Here is a 19,674-nt window from a genome sequence, read left to right on the forward strand (position 1 = left end):
AAAAAGAAACAAGATATAAAAATATCATTTTGTAAGCGCACAAAGATGCCTAGTGTTGAGAAGATAATCATAAATACGCCTAATATCAGCTGAAGGCCGGTCATATTATATATAGGCCTATACATTATTAGCAAGTCAAGGCGAAATCCAAAATTGATATAGCAGCAGGAGGTTTAAGATTGTCGGCCAGAAATCTAACGATTCAGAGATCAATAGATATTTAAAGACGAATATACTGGCATTCAGGCATCAATATGCACGCTGTGATTTCAACTAGTCAACAAATCCGCTACTAAGCTGTTCCCCATTTCGGTTTCGTATTCTGTTGCAGCTATTCGCAATGACTTCACCTAGCTGTGCGAATTTCGAAAAAAAAAAAATTATTATTCTCTTGAGTAGACTGATCGTGTCTTTCCTTTTTTTGTCGTTACCGTTCCGGCCATCCGAGTCATATTAATAACACTTCGAGAACTTAGGCCTAAATCATCAGTGTTCTACGCATTAAAATATGGGAATTGGCATTATGATGTTGATATCTTTAATACTAAGCTTTTAATAAGCCATGAGATTTCAAGCAGTGTTTTTGGCTTGGAAATTGGTTTGCTAAAGAGCATCCGGCAAAAAATTTCATGGAGATGAATAGCATTCGTATAATGCCTTCGGACGTTTTGATTTTAGCAGGTTTCTTCAGCGGAATTTAAGCTTTGAAGAGATGCGGTATTCAGATTTTTAATGATGCTATTCACAATTGCAGAGAGTAGCAAATAAGGTTTTAAGTAGGCAAGGATTTAATTCTTCAGATCAATTAAGCTTTTGCGGGTTCTCATTCATAAATATATTTTTGAGGTAGTAATGTTATATAAAGGAACACACGTGTAGGCCTATTTAGAAAGCTATAGGCTAGTTGCTATATATATATACATTATTGCATGCTGCATGCCCACGCTGGAATTTTGAAGGATTTTTTCCTATAGTAATAGCTCAAGATCTGGAGGAATATGATTATGCGGCGGCCCAGTCAGGTTGTGAAGTAGCAAAGTGTTTGCTTTCACAATATGCCAAAGATACGGTTGTGTTGAAGATATTCTTCAAGCTCGTATACGTGATTAGGCCTACATGGATTAATGTCTTGTATCAGATCATGTAGAAGTTTTCTCTTTAAAATGAGACCAGTTGCGATTTCACTATTTGCTTTAACATTTAGAGAATTGTTTAATCGGTTTCACGGTTCAATGTAGGGCCTTTGCATATTTATAGTAAATTGAGCCCTTTTCTCGATAAGCCCGTTCTTTGGTCTTTACGGGAGGAGCTGCTGCGACAAGGCGTCATATCCCATGTGAATGTTGTTTTTGTGTGTATTTATTATGTTTAGGGAAACAGCGGCAGCGCGTATGAAAATGTTTTATTCGCGTTTAAGCGTAGCGCATTTAGCGAATAAATGTATTTTCTTACGGAGCTATCAGCTGTTGAACAAAAGTTGTTCAGCGATTGTATAACAATATCGCATTGATCGATTGGTTATTCAGGCGTTTCATTGAAGAATGAAAGTGATCACTTTTGATTCACTTTACGCTTGGCGGTCGCCCTGGACAGACCTGTAAATTGTCAAGATTTCAAGAGAAAAGGTTAGATTTTGTTTTTTAAGAATGCTTTTTCCTAATTTGGAGTTTGTTGGTAAATTGATCTAATTTTTCTCTTGGTCTGGTAAGTAGGCTTAAGAGTAGGTTTTTTCCTGGAATTAGTACAGCCAGGACATACCGGTAGATTTTCCAGATCCCAACAGAACGAGGTTCGGTTTTGTTTTTAACATGTTTAAGAACGCGTTTCTCAATGTCGTGTTCGTCGGTTAAGCTAGCATAATTTTATCTTTGGTCCGGTACCGTACGCAGGCCTAAGGATAGGCTTTTAGCATGTATCACGTAATTCAGCACAACACCAAGTCCAGAGCTGCTGCGACAAGGCGTCATATCCCATGTGAATGTTGTTTTTGTGTGTATTTATTATGTTTAGGGAAACAGCGGCAGCGCGTATGAAAATGTTTTATTCGCGTTTAAGCGTAGCGCATTTAGCGAATAAAACATGTAGAAAGCGATTGGAAGGAAAATGATGTTACGCAGATTAGATTTGCTCTAAATTTGAACCTTTATTTATACTTCAGTCGTTAGTCATACACCTGTGGCCTGTGCACTTTAATAAATAATTATTGTTAACTGTTGTAGGCCTATACTTACTTTCAGCTTTTGGTAGACATTGATTGACAGTACATTGCGTTCTCCTGCTTTAAATCCACCCACGTTTTGAGGATTAAATTTAGCTTTGAGTACAGTTTTTGCGTCGAGCAATTACTCATGTTACTGGCTGCTAATGCTAAAATATTCGAACCCATTTCGTTACAAACTTAAAAAAGTCGGTGATGTCAAAACTATAACTATGCCCTATCCCGAAATAGCATTATACTACACACAAATCAAAATTAAACGCTTCGCCATTTTGTACATTTTTAGTGCATATCAACATTTGATGGAACCCAAAAGCTGTTTACTCCCCTGGGTTTTTTTCCTTTTGACGAGGTTATTTTTGGCAACAATAGAAGTATTTTTTTTTCATCATAATATAAATAAAATAGCTGTAGGAATACAACCGCGAATGTCACATTAATAAAGCATGCAGTAGAAACGATTAGAAAAATGTGTGAGTGATTTCAAGTGAAATAATGAAGTTATATTGTACTTTTATACACGTTTTGAACCTTTTTGACACTTAATGTGTGTTTTTATTGTTTCATTATTGTCATAACGAATAGTCGGGCACGAGGAAATCTATTTCTCTCATAGTACTATTATATAAAAAGCTGGAATTGAATTTGAATTCCAGTATTCCAGAATTCAAATAAATGTACATGTCTTCCATAGGACATTCGAGATTGTGATCATAAGTAAAGATCCTGTCGGAATTGGAGCATTTGTGGCCATTTTCCAGCCGGAATATCAACAAATGTCTTCTAAAGCACCTCGTGGACTTTTACAAATGATTTTCATGTTTAGTCTTTTACATGGTATTTAAGTACATTGTTGGGAATTACGATCATGCAAAGAGTAGATATTTGATCAAGATTGACGCCGTTGCTATGAGCAAAGCACACATTATGGCATTAAGGAAAATAAACATTTAAGCGGCAGTTTGGAATAAATTTTTGTTTGAAAAGGCTGAATTTATTGTCAAAGTACGATTTGAAATAAAAAATTTCTATTAATAATTATATTTCTAATTCATTTAAAACTTGCAAAGCAATATCGGGATATGCCAATCAAAACTGTTCAAACTTTTCTAAAGTGAACACGTCTTGTGCTTCTGAATCCGAAAACCGGTTTCAAATAAAACAACCCCAAGTTTATAAAATAAATAATCCAACAATCACTTAAAATAACAAGGACTATATCATTTCATTGCGTTGATTACTTGTATAATCACCAATGTGCAAAATGGTTTTTACTTTTCTATGTCGACATTTGATAGCCATTGATGAAATACGAGTTTAGATATCGATAACCTTACTATTCCAGTATCAAAGATATACTTTCCTATTTATGACTATTATGCTCTGTCATATGCGGATTGCATACGTATCAGCGAACTATATAATAAATGATAACATTAAACGAAAAACACTCTATGAATATCAAGTTCAAAACACATCGGCGTCTTTTTAACTATTTGGGTAGTATCAATTAATGATATCAAGTCACATACACACATGTGAAGTTATGTGCATCAATTACACCTCACAAATGAATTGGTAATTGAATTTCAAGTTAATTAGGTGGTTCTATATATTAAAATCTAATTGAATGAAACACTCAAGTAACAGGTTTAATTATACATGAATAACTAACACCTTTTAACTAAAGAAAGAAAAATTTAAACAGAAAAAACATAAATAATAGATTCAAGATATGGAAGACTACACTTACGTATTGATATTACAAAATATTTCATTTCATGAGTAGTACTTAGTTACGGTATATATTTCAGATGCAATATTATATGGAATTGTCAAGATCTTCTATAATCCATTTAGTATATACTATCCTATAACAATTCCAAATCAAAAATAGCTCGCATTTATGCATTTTACTTTACCATGTCTCTTAGATGTACAATAATGCTTGTCATAAATGATTTTATAAAATACATTTGGAAATAAACAAACTGCTATTAGATGAGCCATGTGCTTGGGTTTGCAATATGTGAGCAACAGTCCAACAGACCACTTATTCATGTAATTTATCACTTCGTGGGTTAATTAGAACATGTAGAAAGCGACTGGAAGGAAAGTGATGTTATTCAGATTAGACTTGCTCTGAATTTGAACCTTTATTTACTTCAGTCGTTAGTCATACACATGTAGCCATAATTCTATATTGCTCACGAGGATGCAAATAAAGTCTGCACAAAAAGTAACGCAGCTGTTATAAATACGCCTATAGCTTCAGAACTAATAATTGTTTCCACAATATTTCTACATAGAAAGAAGGATGATTTATTTACGCGCATTTGTCAAATGCCGTTCAATATTTAACCACAGTAGTGCTTTTAAAGAAAAATACCGGAATTTAAAAGTTCAATCAGTGGTTATTACGCAAGCATTGTGGCACGTAAAACCCCTCATTAATGTTCAATGTTTAATGTTCAATTTATCTTCGCTCGCGCTGACTTCATATCAATACAAATAGCTGCAACTTGTAAATGCGGGCATTAAAAAAAACACTGCGGTATTATTAATATTGAACGAAAATGGGCAAATGGGGTTTCAAAATGTGCATAAATATAAAATCATCCTTATTTCTATGTTGAAAAATTGTGAACACAGTTATTAATTCTGACGCTATGGGCGTATTTATAACAGCTGCGTTACTTTTTGTGGAGTCTTAAGGACTTTCTTGAAGATATTCATCAGGACTGTTCATAGCAGATTATTTTTTGTAAATTCATACAACTAGTTCAATAAATTCCACTTACAGGCAGACGTTTTGTAAACTACCAATTTACTTTTTCGATGCTATTGTTGCACTGACGATCTGTGTACAGCTGATGTTTTCTGCTGCTGAATATCTTGATAGAACATCTGGCCATTAATACTGCTCCATTGGAATGCTCCATTGGAATGCAAACCAAAACTGTGGAAAAGATATGTGAATGATATCTTGGAAATCGTGGCTAAAGACGAAGTCAACAATCTCACCGACCATTTGAACCGCGTAGACGACACCAACTCGATCAAATTCACCTTTGAAAAGGAGGAACACGGCAAGATACCGTGAAAATTATTGGTCTATCGTAAGTCAACTTACACTGACCAACACTTGAACTTCAATTCACACCAACAGTGAAACTCGGGGTCGTGCGCACTCTCTTAGATAGAAAGAATAAACTTGTCACCGAAGATCAGGACAAAGAGGAAGAGGAAAAACACATCAAAGACACGCTTCAAAAATGTGGCTATCCAGCGTGGAGTGTTGAGAAAGTTATTCATCAGATGGCTAAGCCTAAACCTAAGAAAGAAAGGACTAAGAAAGATGATGCTAAAAAGTCGAAAGGTTTGGTTGTCATCCCATATGTGGAAGGGGTGTCGGAGCGGGTTTCCAGAGTTTTCAAATCGTACAATATCGCCACACCCATTAAACCATAATGTACCTTGTGCAATCTTCTAGTCCATCCTAAGGATAAGCCTAAGGGAACCCCATAACTCAACAGACGTCATCTATTCTATTCTATTCTATTCCGTGCAAAAACTGTGATTTGTCATATATCGGGGAGACGGGCAGAAAGTTCGGAAAGCGTTTGGATGAGCATAAAACTGAGGCAGAGAAAATCGGTGACAATATAAAAACTAGAGCCACTAGAAAGGCATCCCAGTCTGTTGTCTTCAAATCTGCCATTACAGATCATGTGGTAAAAAACAACCATGTCATCGACTGGGAGGAGGCTAGGATCGTAGACAAAGAGAGTAACAAATAATGGATCAAGGAAGCAATCGCCATTAGAAAGCAGGGCAACACCATGAACAGAGACGAGGGGCAATACAAGTCACGTATTTGACGATCTGATTTCTGAAGGAAAACCAACTGGCAACTCTGTTGCTAAGCAACAGAAAACATCAGCTGTACATAGATCATCAGTGCAACAATAGCATCGAAAAAGTAAACGTCTGCATGTAAGTGGAATTTATTGGACTAGTTGCATTTACAAAAGTACTATTGCTCCATTTTCGGTCGCCTGAAGGCGACTGAAACATTGTTCCAGCTACAACGAAGAAAACATTGTTGGCATAATCTGGCACACTAAATGTAAATCATCACCCTTCTCCGTGATTTCAATATTAATGAAAGAATTTTTAACACTGAGCTCTCCAGTCTCCTTAACATTGATTGAAAGAAAACATATTGTCAAAGGACATCATGTGTGCTACTTTATTTCATTGATTGTAGATTTTACAATGGATTTATAAAAAAAAAACCCGATACTATTTTATTCAAATTTAAATAGCATTTTTTTTTCAATCATTTTGATCAAAAGCAATGTAAAATAGTATCACAAATGATCAGTAGCTTCTGACAATTAAAGCAGGTCACGTGACTAAAGAGCTATAACTGAGACAGTCATGTAATACACATAAATAGTGAAAATAAAACCACTTTTGATAACAAGTTCAAAGGTTTATCCATCTTTCATTGCATCCAATTTTTCTGGGTGTTTTTGAAAAATAAAACAAAAAGTTCAAACAATCGGGCCAAGCGAGAAGAGAAGCTGCACCCATAGTTCAAGCTTGTATACGACAGTGAGCCGTTTAACATTTATTGCAAGCGGCATTCAATTTATTGTCTCAATTGTGTATCTGAAATGAAGTTTGCATTTTTTACTCCAGTTTAAAATTTTAATAACATTAAATGTTTTCGTTTAAAACGTTTTAGTTTTGGCGCACGTTTGTATTAAATTGCTTTAATCTGCAATATGTTGATACAGAAAGTGTCTAATATTGATCAAGTATTTTATGTTTAATAACACCATGTTACTGATTATAATTACCCTCAACACACAAAGAAGAAGGAAGAAGACGTATCAGGCACAAGAGCCTCCTAAGCTAGTAGTACAAACCTTGAGAACACCCAGACAAGCTCTGGAGTGACGTCTGCTTTTTTTTAATTATAAAGGAAATGAAACATGTAAAATTGCAAGGTATTCGAGTATTGTTGAAGCAGCATTTCTATATGAGGTGACACCAATGAGGTCCTATCGATTTTCTAAAAACAACTTTGATTTAAAACCTCACATACAATCTGTATCCAAAACATGTGGAAACCAGATTCCATTAATAATAGACAAATATACAAATGCAACATGTAACATTAGATCCATTACTAGAAATTAGTAACTTAGCGTATGTGCATGTATTGATTCTCTGAATCCATTACGATTAGCAAATACCTCGATCATCATGCCGTATTGATGTGCTTATGGTAAGGTAAGATATATGAGGTTAAGGTCTGCTCACACGTAGCCATCTTTATTCTCCTTGCCGTATAGGCCAGACGCCCCAGAATTAACTTGTAGGAGGTTCGTCACTCCTCCTAGTTCAACGAGTAGGACCTTTCGTTTTTCTTAGTTACCAGACTATACTCAGCTAAGACTATAATCACTATCTCACATGGCTAAAGAACGACTCCTCCCGCACGGTACTTTGTTTTACTTTGTTTTACTTTGTTTTAAGTGTGGTGGTGAGAGGTATGTTTCGGTGTGCGTTTGATTGTTTGTTTCAAATATTTTAACATGCATAAAATTCAACCGTGTTTGAAAATTCTGATCCTTCTACATTTGGTGCAAAAGGAAAGGTGCCAGATGTTGGGATATGTGAAACTAAAATAGCAGCAGAACATCTATCCATCTAAACTGTCAGTGCCAAAGATATTATTAGAAAATTGTCGTGCATTTTGATTGGTTAGAAAGAAACTCAACGGAAAGCCACTAATCCCTTCAGTGTCCCTTGTATTTGTCTCTATATAAAAGATATTATGAAAGCCTATACAATTTTAAAAGGCCCAGACCTCCCCAAAGATCATACTGATATGTTGTATAGGCTACAACATTTATTCATCTTTTGAATAGATTGCTCAATCCCCAAAAGGGAGAGCGTATAAATATATAGGTTAAATATAAAAACATGTTACAGACGTATTCACCGAAATTGAACAGCAAATCACCTGTGGACCATTTAACAATCAAAAATAAATATGCCACTTGATCAAAAACATTTTGCTGAAGAGCATCATCTTGAAAGAAAAGAATTAGAGCACACGCCAGCCATGTTCTGTCATGTTCGTGAATTGAAATTAACTTTTGTATGAATCCTGTTTCAACCTCAACACGGTTTTGTTAATCAATAACATATATAACATATTCAACCGCCCTGCATCGTGTTACAAGTTTCGCCTTACAGGTTCCTCAACAAGCTATTCGGAACGCAAACAATATCAAGAGTGAGACCATACGCATTCCGTTCAAATGTGTGGAACCTTCAGGCGAGGAAAGTACTTGTAACGGTCTATCAGGATGCCTCGAGGGCAGACAGTGACATGAGAAGAGGAGATCGCTAGGAACTATTTTGTCGTGTATGTTTAAAGCTAGGGCGATAGGTGAGATGAAGTAAATACATGCAAATATTTCATAATGTATAGAGAAATTGGTCCTTTGAATAACAAATGCACCAAGTATACAATAATATATACAAATGTCTTACTAAGTCGAAACTCGAAATATTAGCTAGATTCAAATAACATATTAACTGGCATTACAGTCCTATTAAATAACCTAAATGACCAATTAACAAAATGATTAAACTTTACGCAGTGAGCTATGATTTTTGATTACAATCTTAATGGCGTACAAGGTGGAGTAACAATTACGATAATTGCATTAACCAATATATTTGATAATATAGACATAAACAATGAGACTTAAAAAGCGCATTTTACAAACTAGGCAAAGCACTAAAAAGACAGGACAAGAAAGGCTACACAGTGGGAAAAAGGTGGGTCTTTCAGAAGGTTCTGGAAGATGCTGATATTTTCTTGATCTCGGACTACAGTTCAAAGTTAAAGTTAAATAAGAGTTATTTTGTTTTTGATGTGCTGATAGCATTTATTTATTTACTTATTTATTTGGTTTATATATTTATTTATTTATATATTTATATATTTATTCAACATGGGGTGTCCAATCAATGCACTGCCACTCTTCTCTCTTGGTTCCCAGGTAGCATCAACGAAGTATTGTACATAAGAAAATTGCTTATCTTGCATGAGATAAATTCTCCTATTACTGTACGCGTAACACAAAGCTGTCAATATCGCCAGTGCGTAATACATGCAGGCAAGCCAATGCACACCACTAGACTCCCACGTGGAAGTATTTGATTCTATTTTGAAACACATACAATTGATATCCAGCATGTATAGGTGTGACCTTATGTATTAACAGATGTGTGAGGATTCCTTCTGAACTTTATCAAATGGCATTTCAAAATAATATAGAGTATCAACCGTATTACATGATCATAGCGTTTAATGATTTGCATGTACCATATTCCAAAATAATTGAGGCTCATCTTTCCAAGCGTCGATTCATGTGAACATACCTGTTCACACCTTGATAAGTGGAATCGTTCAAGTCAATCTGATACTCTGGTTTTTGGTTCCTGCATTATGGGTAGGTACTGTTGGTCGAAGCAACCAAAAAAAGTTTTTCATTATCTAAATCAATATATTATTGAAAAATAACACTTTGATGTATTTGCAAAAGTTCATTCTACAAATCATATGCCTTGAAAACTTGTTTGATTTATTGTTGTTAATGAGTTATGTACGTTTTACAAAAGTGTTATTGTTTCAGCCCTCTTTACTACATAACTCAAGAACCAAAGGACCTTCAAAATATATCTGTGATATTTGAATTCTTCTACACGCTCGCTATGAAATGACCAATGCAATTTTTGCAAAAGCTCAGTACTATTCGCAAGATGCTGTAAACTACCAAATTGCAACAGTTTAAAATAGTTGCTAACCATAAGGCCACAAAAGGCATTTTGGAATTTCCATAATTATTTTATATTTCACAAAACGCAAGACATTATTGACAATTACTTGACCGTAGCGGCTGCATTGAGAGGATGTAGTATATTAATCAATATTAAAATACATTTCAATCCTGAGTTTGTTTGTTTTTTCTCTTAATATTGCCATATAATTCCTCGAGCCCCCAAAACGTCATAATAACTTTAACTTAAACTACTCAAATAGCTGCTGTCAAGTAATGTTGGCATTTTGACACCCGAAACATACATCCCGGGCAACACATCTTTGTCAAGCATAATCGAGTGGCCCAATATAAAAGCGGACTGTACCACATTTGGGTGAAAATAGAGGGCGCTGCTGAAAATGTAAATTTCAGTAAAGGTCATTATAACACACATGAAAGATCATGAATGTACCTTATTAAACTTATAAAATCAACATTTTAAGAGGTGAAATTGTTATGTATTGTATTGAAAATTAGCACACAAAAGTCCAGTTTTTTCAAAATTACCCTAATGTGGGATATTGAGCCACTCTTAATTTATCATCAAGACCACCGACATCCCTGCCAACTTTCCCCTTTGATGGCCTTTTCATCAACCCAAAACTGGGACAAAGGTGAGAAGCTCAAGGTAAACATTACGTTGCCGATCCCTTAAGGAATTCGTCCGACTTTTAACCCAAATAAAGGGATGGATACTAACTCATTTAACCATTTACTTACTTACCCCATACTTGACGGCAGCCTACAACTGTCGTCAAGTAATATTCTTTGTCAAACATAATCACACAAGCAATCGCTATCCTTGCCAACCCTAGTATAATATCATTCCAGCGCGCATTTCCTTATAGCCGTAACATCGCAAAATGGGAATAAAGGTAAGCAGCTCAAGGCTAACATTGTGTTACAGGTCCCTTAAGGAATTCGTCCGACTTTTTAACTGAATAAAGGGATGGATAATAACTCATTTAACCATTATCTGACCACTGATGCAACTAGTTCCTCAGGCGAAGGCCACTTTCTTGGAACCTGTACTACCACTGAGTGGACTGACACAGATGCCTAATGTAACTAAACACATATCTGTCACGTACTGCCCTGGCCTGGCTATGTGTTAAATTGTGAATTGGTCAGACAGATAAAGAGTTTTTGACCTGAAGTATTAATTTGTCAAAAGAAATTGTTTGAACTTTTAAGGGCGTCGTAAAGCAAATACCTTTCGATCGGTGTGAATTTGTCAACTCCTTGTTTAAAATAAATGTTAGTCAGTGGCTCCATTTTAAGCACAACTTACTCTCGGTCATTAAACAATCCTGATAAAACTGAAAGATCCAACTTGAACTATTCTCTTTTCTATTGACCTCATTACTTTTATTTGCCACGTACAAATTAAGTAAAATAATCGAATTAAAATGACATTTATTCACATTAAAGCTTAATACCCATAAGCATATAAAACAGGTACTACTCGGGTTTTGACTGCGAACTTTTCAGAATTGTACATATGTATAACCGAATGGCCATACCATGCCGGTCAAGCTTTCCGTGTCATAATATATGCTTTCGCATGATGACGCAATCGCATCATTGCTATAATTTATATACCTATTTCCTTGACCTAGTTAATGGAACTTTGTCTTTATTAGCGTCTTAATATCTTACTCTTACGCAGCTGATGGGAATGTAATTAAAGCAAAGACTAAAGAAGTCGCAAACCACTGTTTGTGCTGTGTATGATTATCACATGTATTAGTACAGAGTTCAAAATTGGCAAAATAGTAAGCATTGATTTTCATACCCCTTGTCTCTAATTGTTTGCTATAGGTATGGTAAAATATTATTTGTTTAACTTTGCATCACTGAACCTTGGAAGGCCATATTTCATGTCTGAACAGGCTATATGATTGCTACTAAGACTTCCTCTTCATTGACCTCATTTTATGATATTCTAGACCGATCACCACTAATGTAAAGGATTGCGACATGACTCGTTACAGATATTTCAAGACATGCAACAATTAAGTCGGATACTAATGATATTAATGTTAAACCTGTTGTATCGTATTTACATGTCATACATGGGCACACACTTCACCCAAACTACTTTGTTATACAGGGTGTATCAAAATGATTGACCCATCAATATCCAATGACTATGGACAAGACTGCCACATCAAAATGCAGCATAACATCTACCTTATTTGTAGATTTATATGATAACGGGTCATAATGAAGCTATATGAATTGAAGTTTTTTGAAGCTGATATAATGTTGAATTGGGAAGAAGCAGGTGTTTCATTAGGCCCTAAAGCTAATGGGTACCAATCATTTAGAAAATATCCTGTAGACGAAGCATTACATAAGAAAGACGTTGGACACATTTTGTCGCCCAGTGCCATCCCGGGAATGCCATATCTGTCACTTTCACGGTAGTCATTGTTGACATCACATTGACAGATGTCTAAATGCACGCAGCAAGTCAATCACAATTGGAAGTGACAAACAGAAATATATGTAGTCTCCACCTCCTAAAACTCAGTCAACATTGTTGATAAGAATATCAAGCTAACACTCATGTAAGCGTATATCGTTCATAGTGAGGGAGCTTATACCAAAATTTGAAACAGCAGTCAGATATGAATATTACAATATTAATTGACTGATTGAAGTCCATTTGATCTTGCCGCTACTTCATCGGCATTACTTAAATGACATGAAAACACCCCGGTACTCAATTTTTTTAAATACTTTCTATCTTCTTCTTTCAATCTGTTCAACTGTTTGAATTAAATACATATAACTGTTGGCATTTATAAAGCACCATTTCTACAAGAGCATTGCGCATGACAGCAAATTACAAAAGCATCACATGCAAATATACAAATAAACAATTATAAAACAAGCTAAATATCGTGCTGTTTTCAATTTTGTAACAACCAAGACGTAAATATTTACGCCGACAGACGATATAGCTATGTAAATTCCAAAAATAATTAGATTGCATTTCCTTTACATGAAGGTAGATTACGTTTGATTATGTTGCGTTTTTGACATACTTCGCTACTAATATGTTTTGTAGTCGGCTTTTTTCCGTTTCAATTGGACTTGTGGTGCATCAAAATCTACAGTACTTGTTGCCTCGAGTGGAAGATATGAAGAGCTTTGTTGCAAAACCCCTTACATTCACTTTTGACTTTTTGAGAAAAACAGCTTTTTTTAATTGTGCAAGTATTACTTGTTCGATTTGATTCAATTTGGGTTTGGATAAAGTGTTGATGAATAGAAACTAAAAGAATATGTTTGGTACAATTTTCAAGCCTTCCTATTTATTTTATTATTCCTTTTATATCGCACCTTTTGTGGATGTAAGGGGTTTTGCAACAAAATAAAATTAACCCTTTTCTAGAAACCACCTTTGCAATCAAATTTGAGCCCATTTGTTTGCACTACATTATGTAACTTGACTAATGCTTTGAAATTCAAAAAGAAAAATTGAAATATCTCATTTACTTTTTTAATTATGAATTTTTAATTAAATTCGGGAAAATAGCATTTTTTGGGTATTTCCGAAGCTACACATTTTGTTAATTAAAATGAATTTTTCAAACATAGTGACCCAAAAACAGTTCCTTTTGGTTTTAATAGGTAAATAACATTCCAGGCTACTATTATGCATCAAAAATATTAGCACAAAACAATTCTATATTCATTTTAAGTTCAGATTTCCGGAAATTCCCTGAGATTTCCGAAACGGGAAATATAGGATACCTCCGGAAGGAAGGTAGTATGAAGGTCAAACAACCACCAAAATGTGTATTTTTACCCACACTATAATACCATGCCAATAACTCAATTTCAGCCAAAAGTGGATGTAAGGGGTTTTGAAACAAAGCTCTTCATATCAAAAGCATACTTTAGCAATGCATTTGGGGTGGGGTGGGGTGCGGTGCGGTGCGTTGTTTACGTAGGTTTAGTAACGACGAGCACTCGACCAGCCTGGTAACACCATGCTTTGTTCGTATGATTTGTCCAAGTCGTTTTTAAAAATGTTTAAAATAAAATTACATGAAGAATAATATTCATCCGTAACCTAAATCTAGCATAAGCAAATACACGTATTGATTTTCACCTCGATGTATCGCGAGATCCAGATCGTGTACTTACCATTTACACCGCTGTTTGTCAAGATGAAAGGGTTAAGTATTCCAAAAATCTCGGTCAATAGATATCAAATAAACTCGACGTGGCTTCCGTAAATCCTTCCGATTGACATATTGGTATCATCATTAGCAGATCTGACACAGCCCCACTTCTTTCCGTGTGATCTATGGCTAACAGTTGCATCTCACAAACGATGTATTCAATGTCACAAGAGAGAACGTCTGGAGAAGGCCGGAAGATGATATCACATGAGTTCCCATAATGCATCGCGCTGTATCAGCTTACGTTTAAATATAGTACACAAGACCTGGTGACCACAAGACTAGATTTAATATTCTCATTTTTCAGGGTCAATTGTTCTCCAAACCGGTGGTTTGTTTTTGTGTCAAAATATTAAATACAATTTCAACTTTCTTATTCTATTTATTTTTAAGCAAAATAAACACGTGTCCATTAGTGCTTAAAGGAAACCGTTATACAATAGGAAACAATCTATATATAAATAAATTTAGTATAAACGCAATTTGTCGCTCATGGTAGCAACGGCTATAATCCTACTTTAAAAAGCAATGAAATGTCCTTACTTTCCAATAAATAGCAAATGCAATAATGTATTAGCATTTTCAACATCAAAAGAACACTATTTTAAGAGCTTTTACTTAATCACGATAAGTTGAAGGCAAATACCATTAACAAGTGTGCTAATTACGTTCTGTTTCGCTGTGTTTGCCTTAATGCCCAAATTACACACAATCGTACAATGGTCCCTTTATGTCTATAGATCACGGCATCATACGTTTCGATATTAATATCCTTTCTCATATCTTGTCTTTACCTTACTGTTACGTGATATAAAACACGGTAAATCGATATCTTGCAATTTTTCAACAGCAATCCCTATCTGTTTATGTGCTTATCAATTTCAATTTTGGCGTGGATTACTATAACGAAACGTTATATTCTATGTTAGTACAAAAATGAATTGTAGCATATTTCCAGCAGCAAAGAAGGACACCTTTATGAAATTTCAATGAATAATAGTGATTTTTGTTTTGATGAAATTCTAGTCTCGTAAGTAAGCAACAGATACAATGTATGTAAACAGATCTTACAAAAAGCGCCCATGGCCGAGATTTTATTACCAAAGTATTTTAATTTTTGTCAAGATTTTACCTGTATCTGTTCCTCTTGTTTTCTTTAACATGTTTGGAAGCTTTTACGCAAACTGTCAGAATATACTGTTCACTTCGTATTAATAAAATGATACCCTTTCTAGCAGTAATTCTAGCATTTTCTACGTTAGCTACTTGTATTTGCAACACGAAGACACCCCTCGGGTTATACTTTCCGGAATATCACTCTTTAGGGTACGATTTGCCTACAAAAGGCACTTCTTTCAAATTTAGATTTATGAAAAACATGGAACAGCTATTTAAACGAAATAGTTTGTTATATGACACAATTATTAACTTTATTTGATAACAAAATCTGATATTGAATACACTTTTGGTTGAAGTAGTGCAATAGACAATAATATGGCAACGATGCAACAAATTTATTTGCATTTTGTTTATTATAAAAGCTCATAATTGACAACAGCTTTCCAATTTACGCAAGGTACTATTTGCCTTTTGATTCGTTTATTGTTGCCTGGTTAATTTTCTTTTTTTAAATAATTCCTGGACTAAATTCAGCTCAGCTCAGTTCTGTTCAGTATTATTTGTCACATATCAAGCCATGTAGTACAGCACGGTATACCATCGATACAGAGTATAATAACGTACAAGATAACTCACTCAAAAAAGCTTTTGGAGTGAAATTCAGTAAGTTCTAATTTTCATTGGGGTTGTAGTCTAGAATTGCACTAATGTCCTCAGTATATGGTACACTTTCAAGAATGAATAAAACGAAACGCATCTCAATAATCATACACCTGTATGAAATCAAAAGTTATATCAAATGAGTTCATTACAAAATAGATTTCTTGTACTAATAAACTTAATTCACTGTATAATCGAAAAGCTCGTTAAGAGGGATGAGTAATCCAGCAATACTATTCAAAATCAAATTTTCTATTCATAATAATATTTCTTATTCTTCTAAAACTTACAACGCAATATCGGGATATGTTAATTCAAAACTTTTCAAACTTTTCTAATTTGAACATTTGTTTTGTTCATCTGAAACCGTAAACCTTTCTCTTATGTAACAGCACGCTTATAAAATGAGGTGTTAAAATGTGATGCGATCAAGCAAAATCAGTCGGAACTCGGAAATATTGATTTTGAGATATAGCCAAACAAAGGAAATATTTCCTTTTGTTTCCTCTTGTTTTGGAAACTCTTAAATTGCTCATATCTTTGGAACTGGTTGTTCAATTTCAATTGGGTTTTCTGCAAAATCCAGCTTTGTAAATGCTTTTTACTATCCTATAAGAAACTGAAAATTTATTATTGCCGAGTTCCGACTGATTTTGCTTGATCGCATCACAAATAATCCCGCTTTGGATTCGTTACAAATATCTGAAATAACAAGGACAATATCGTATCATTTCCATTGCGTTAATTACTTGTGTAGCCACCAATGTGCAAATGCAATAATGCAATGTTGACATATTATAGCTATTGATGATATACGACTTCAGATATCGATAACCTTACTATTCCAGTATCAAAGATATAGTTTCCTATTTATGAATATGCTCTGTCATATGCGGATTGCTTACGTATCAGCGAACATTACTTACAAATCGGTGGTAACATTAAACGAGGGCTGACAACACTCTATGAATATTAAGTTCAAAGCACATTGGTGTCTTTGACTATTTGGTTCTATTAAAGATATCAAGTCACATACACACCTATGTAATTGTGTGCATCAATTACATATCACATATGAATTGGTAATTGAATTTCTAGATAATTAGGTGCTATCTAATCTGATTAAATGGAACATTCAAGTAGCAGGTACTTATTGTAATAATATCTTTTCCTATCACGTTTCATCTTACTGCAGAAAGTTTACAAGAAAAATATATTTAAATTCAAGTTCGTTGAAACAGGTATACATCAGAACACTTCACTTACGCATTGAAATTACAAAATATTTCCTTTAGATGGCGCTTTCTCCCCGCTTTTTTGAATGATAAATTAATATGTTAGCGACCTTTAATGAGTAGACGAGGGTATCATTTTCATGTTATCTGTCAAACTGTCTTGTGTGTAATGTAATTCTCAACCAAATATAGCACGCAATAATGCCTTGTACTTGGTACTCTGTCACCTAGGTGCAGAGGAATGCTTGTCATAAATGATTATATAAATGCATTTGGGAGTGGAGTAACTGCATTAAATGAGCCGTGTGCGTCGATTTGTAATGGTGATAACTGTCATGAGCAACAGACCATTAATTCATGTGATTTATCACTTCGTGGGTTAATTAGAACATGTAGAAAGCGATTGGAAGGAAAATGATGTTACGCAGATTAGACTGCTCTGAATTTGAACCTTTATTTATACTTCAGTCGTTAGTCATAAACCTGTGGTCATGATGCTGTATTGCTCATGAGGATGCAACTAGGATTATCGTTTGATTATCGGTCGCTCTTTATAAGGCGACTGAAGTATGGTTCCAGCTACAATGACGAATAATATTGCTTGCACAATCTGGCATACCAAAATGTAAATCGTCACCCCTCTCCTCATTTCAATATTAATGAAAGCACTTTTAACATTGGGCTCTCCAGTGTCCTTAACATTGATTAAAGGAAAACTTATTCTAACTACTAGTATTTGTTTTCTCGATTGTAAAATTTAAAATAAATTGCTAGGAAAAAGAAAAAATATTGTTTTTGGTCAAATTTATATATCATCTTTTCAATAATTTGATCAATTCACCTGTATTCACCTGTATTCACCTGTCTTCTCGGGCTCTGATGGAGGCTATAAAAAGCCTATAAAATGCCCACCTTAAACATCTAAATTACACTGCATAGCCTAATAAATGAGTAGGAGTTAGAAAACTGACTGCCAATCGGGTCCATTTCCATATGTGCACTTGTTGTACCACTTGGAGAGAATCAAAGCATTGTAAAATATCATCAAAATGATGAGAAACTTCTGACAATTGCAGACGGTCATATGACTGAAGAGCGATGATTGAGACAGTCATGTGATGCACATAAATGTTGATAAATATTAACCACTTATGTCATCAAGTAACGATGTATGAAACAGTTCAAAGGTTTATCGATCTTTCATAACATAAAATTATTACAGTGAGTCGTTTAATATTTGCTGCCATTTAATTTATTGCCTCACTTGTGTATCAGAAATGAAATGCATTTGTACTTCTATTAGGCTTAATTTTATAGTTTGTTTTAAAGCCAAGTTAAAACACTTTCTTGAAGATGTTCATCAGGACTGTTCATGTTAAACTGGTATTTGTAATTTCATACAACTAGTCCAAAAATGTCCACTTACTTGCAGACGTTTCGGAAACTCACAGTTTCCTTTATCGATGCTATTGTTGCAGTGACGATCTGTGTACAGCAGATGATTTTTGCTGCTTAGCAACCGAGTTGCCAGTTGATTTCTCAGCTATCAGATCGTCAAAGACGTGACTCAAGTTGTATTGCCCCTCGTCTCGGTTCATGGTTTTCCCCCGCTTTCTGATGGTGATTGCCTCCTTAATCCATCTCTTATATCTATCACTCTCTTTGCCTACGATTCTGGCCTCCTCCCAATTGATGACGTGGTTGTTGTCTACTACGTGGTCGGTGATGGCTGATTTGTGAACTACCGATTGGGATGCCTTTCTAGTGGCTCTGGTCTTTATATTGTCACCAATTTTTTCAGCCTCAGTTTTATGCTCTTCCCAGCGTTTACCGAACTTTCTTCCTGTCTCCCCAATGTATGACAAGTCACAATTTTTACATGGGATTGAATATATCACGTCCGTGGAATGATGGGGATCTCGCTTGTCCTTAGGATGAACCAGGAGATTCCGCAGCGTACAATTGGGTTTCATGGCGGTTGAGATATTGTAAGATTTAAAAACTCTCGAGATGCGCTCTGAAACACCCTCCACGTACGGTATAACAACTAAGCCTTTAGACTTGGTGGAATCGTCTTTCTTTGGTCTGTCTTTCTTAGGTTTAGGCTTAGCCATCTGGTCTTTCACTTTTTCAATACTCCATTCTGGGTAACCACAATTTTGGAGAGCCCCTTTGATATGCGTTTCCTCCTCTACTTTGTCTTGCTCTTCCGTGACTATTTTGTTCTTTCTGTCAAGAAGGGTACGCACGACGCCAAGTTTCTGGTGGAGAGGGTGATGTGACCTAAAGTTCAAGTATTGGTCGGTGTGTGTTGCCTTCCGATATACCAT

General features: G+C 35.1%; 1 protein-coding gene across 1 annotated transcript; it reads right to left on the reverse strand.

Moving 5' to 3' along the window:
* Positions 1-16,119: 16,119 nt before the first annotated feature.
* LOC140143601 (uncharacterized) lies at positions 16,120-19,674 on the reverse strand. The gene is made up of 2 exons (XM_072165414.1): positions 18,956-19,674; positions 16,120-16,222 (listed from the first exon to the last, which is right to left on the reverse strand). Exons 1-2 carry the CDS (start codon positions 19,672-19,674, stop codon positions 16,120-16,122), a joined length of 822 nt encoding a protein of 273 aa, XP_072021515.1.

Source organism: Amphiura filiformis, unplaced genomic scaffold (assembly GCF_039555335.1).
Source record: "Amphiura filiformis unplaced genomic scaffold, Afil_fr2py scaffold_24, whole genome shotgun sequence".
In the NCBI taxonomy this organism is placed as follows: Eukaryota; Metazoa; Echinodermata; class Ophiuroidea; order Amphilepidida; family Amphiuridae; genus Amphiura; species Amphiura filiformis.

Coding starts and splice junctions, on each gene's coding strand:
- LOC140143601 (XM_072165414.1), bottom strand. CDS start 19,674: ATGGTATATCGGAAGGCAACACACACCGACCAATACTTGAACTTTAGG. Junction 16,223..18,955: donor GAGGCAATCACCATCAGAAA/GCGGGGGAAAAC, acceptor GATTTCATACAG/GTGTATGATTATTGAGATGC.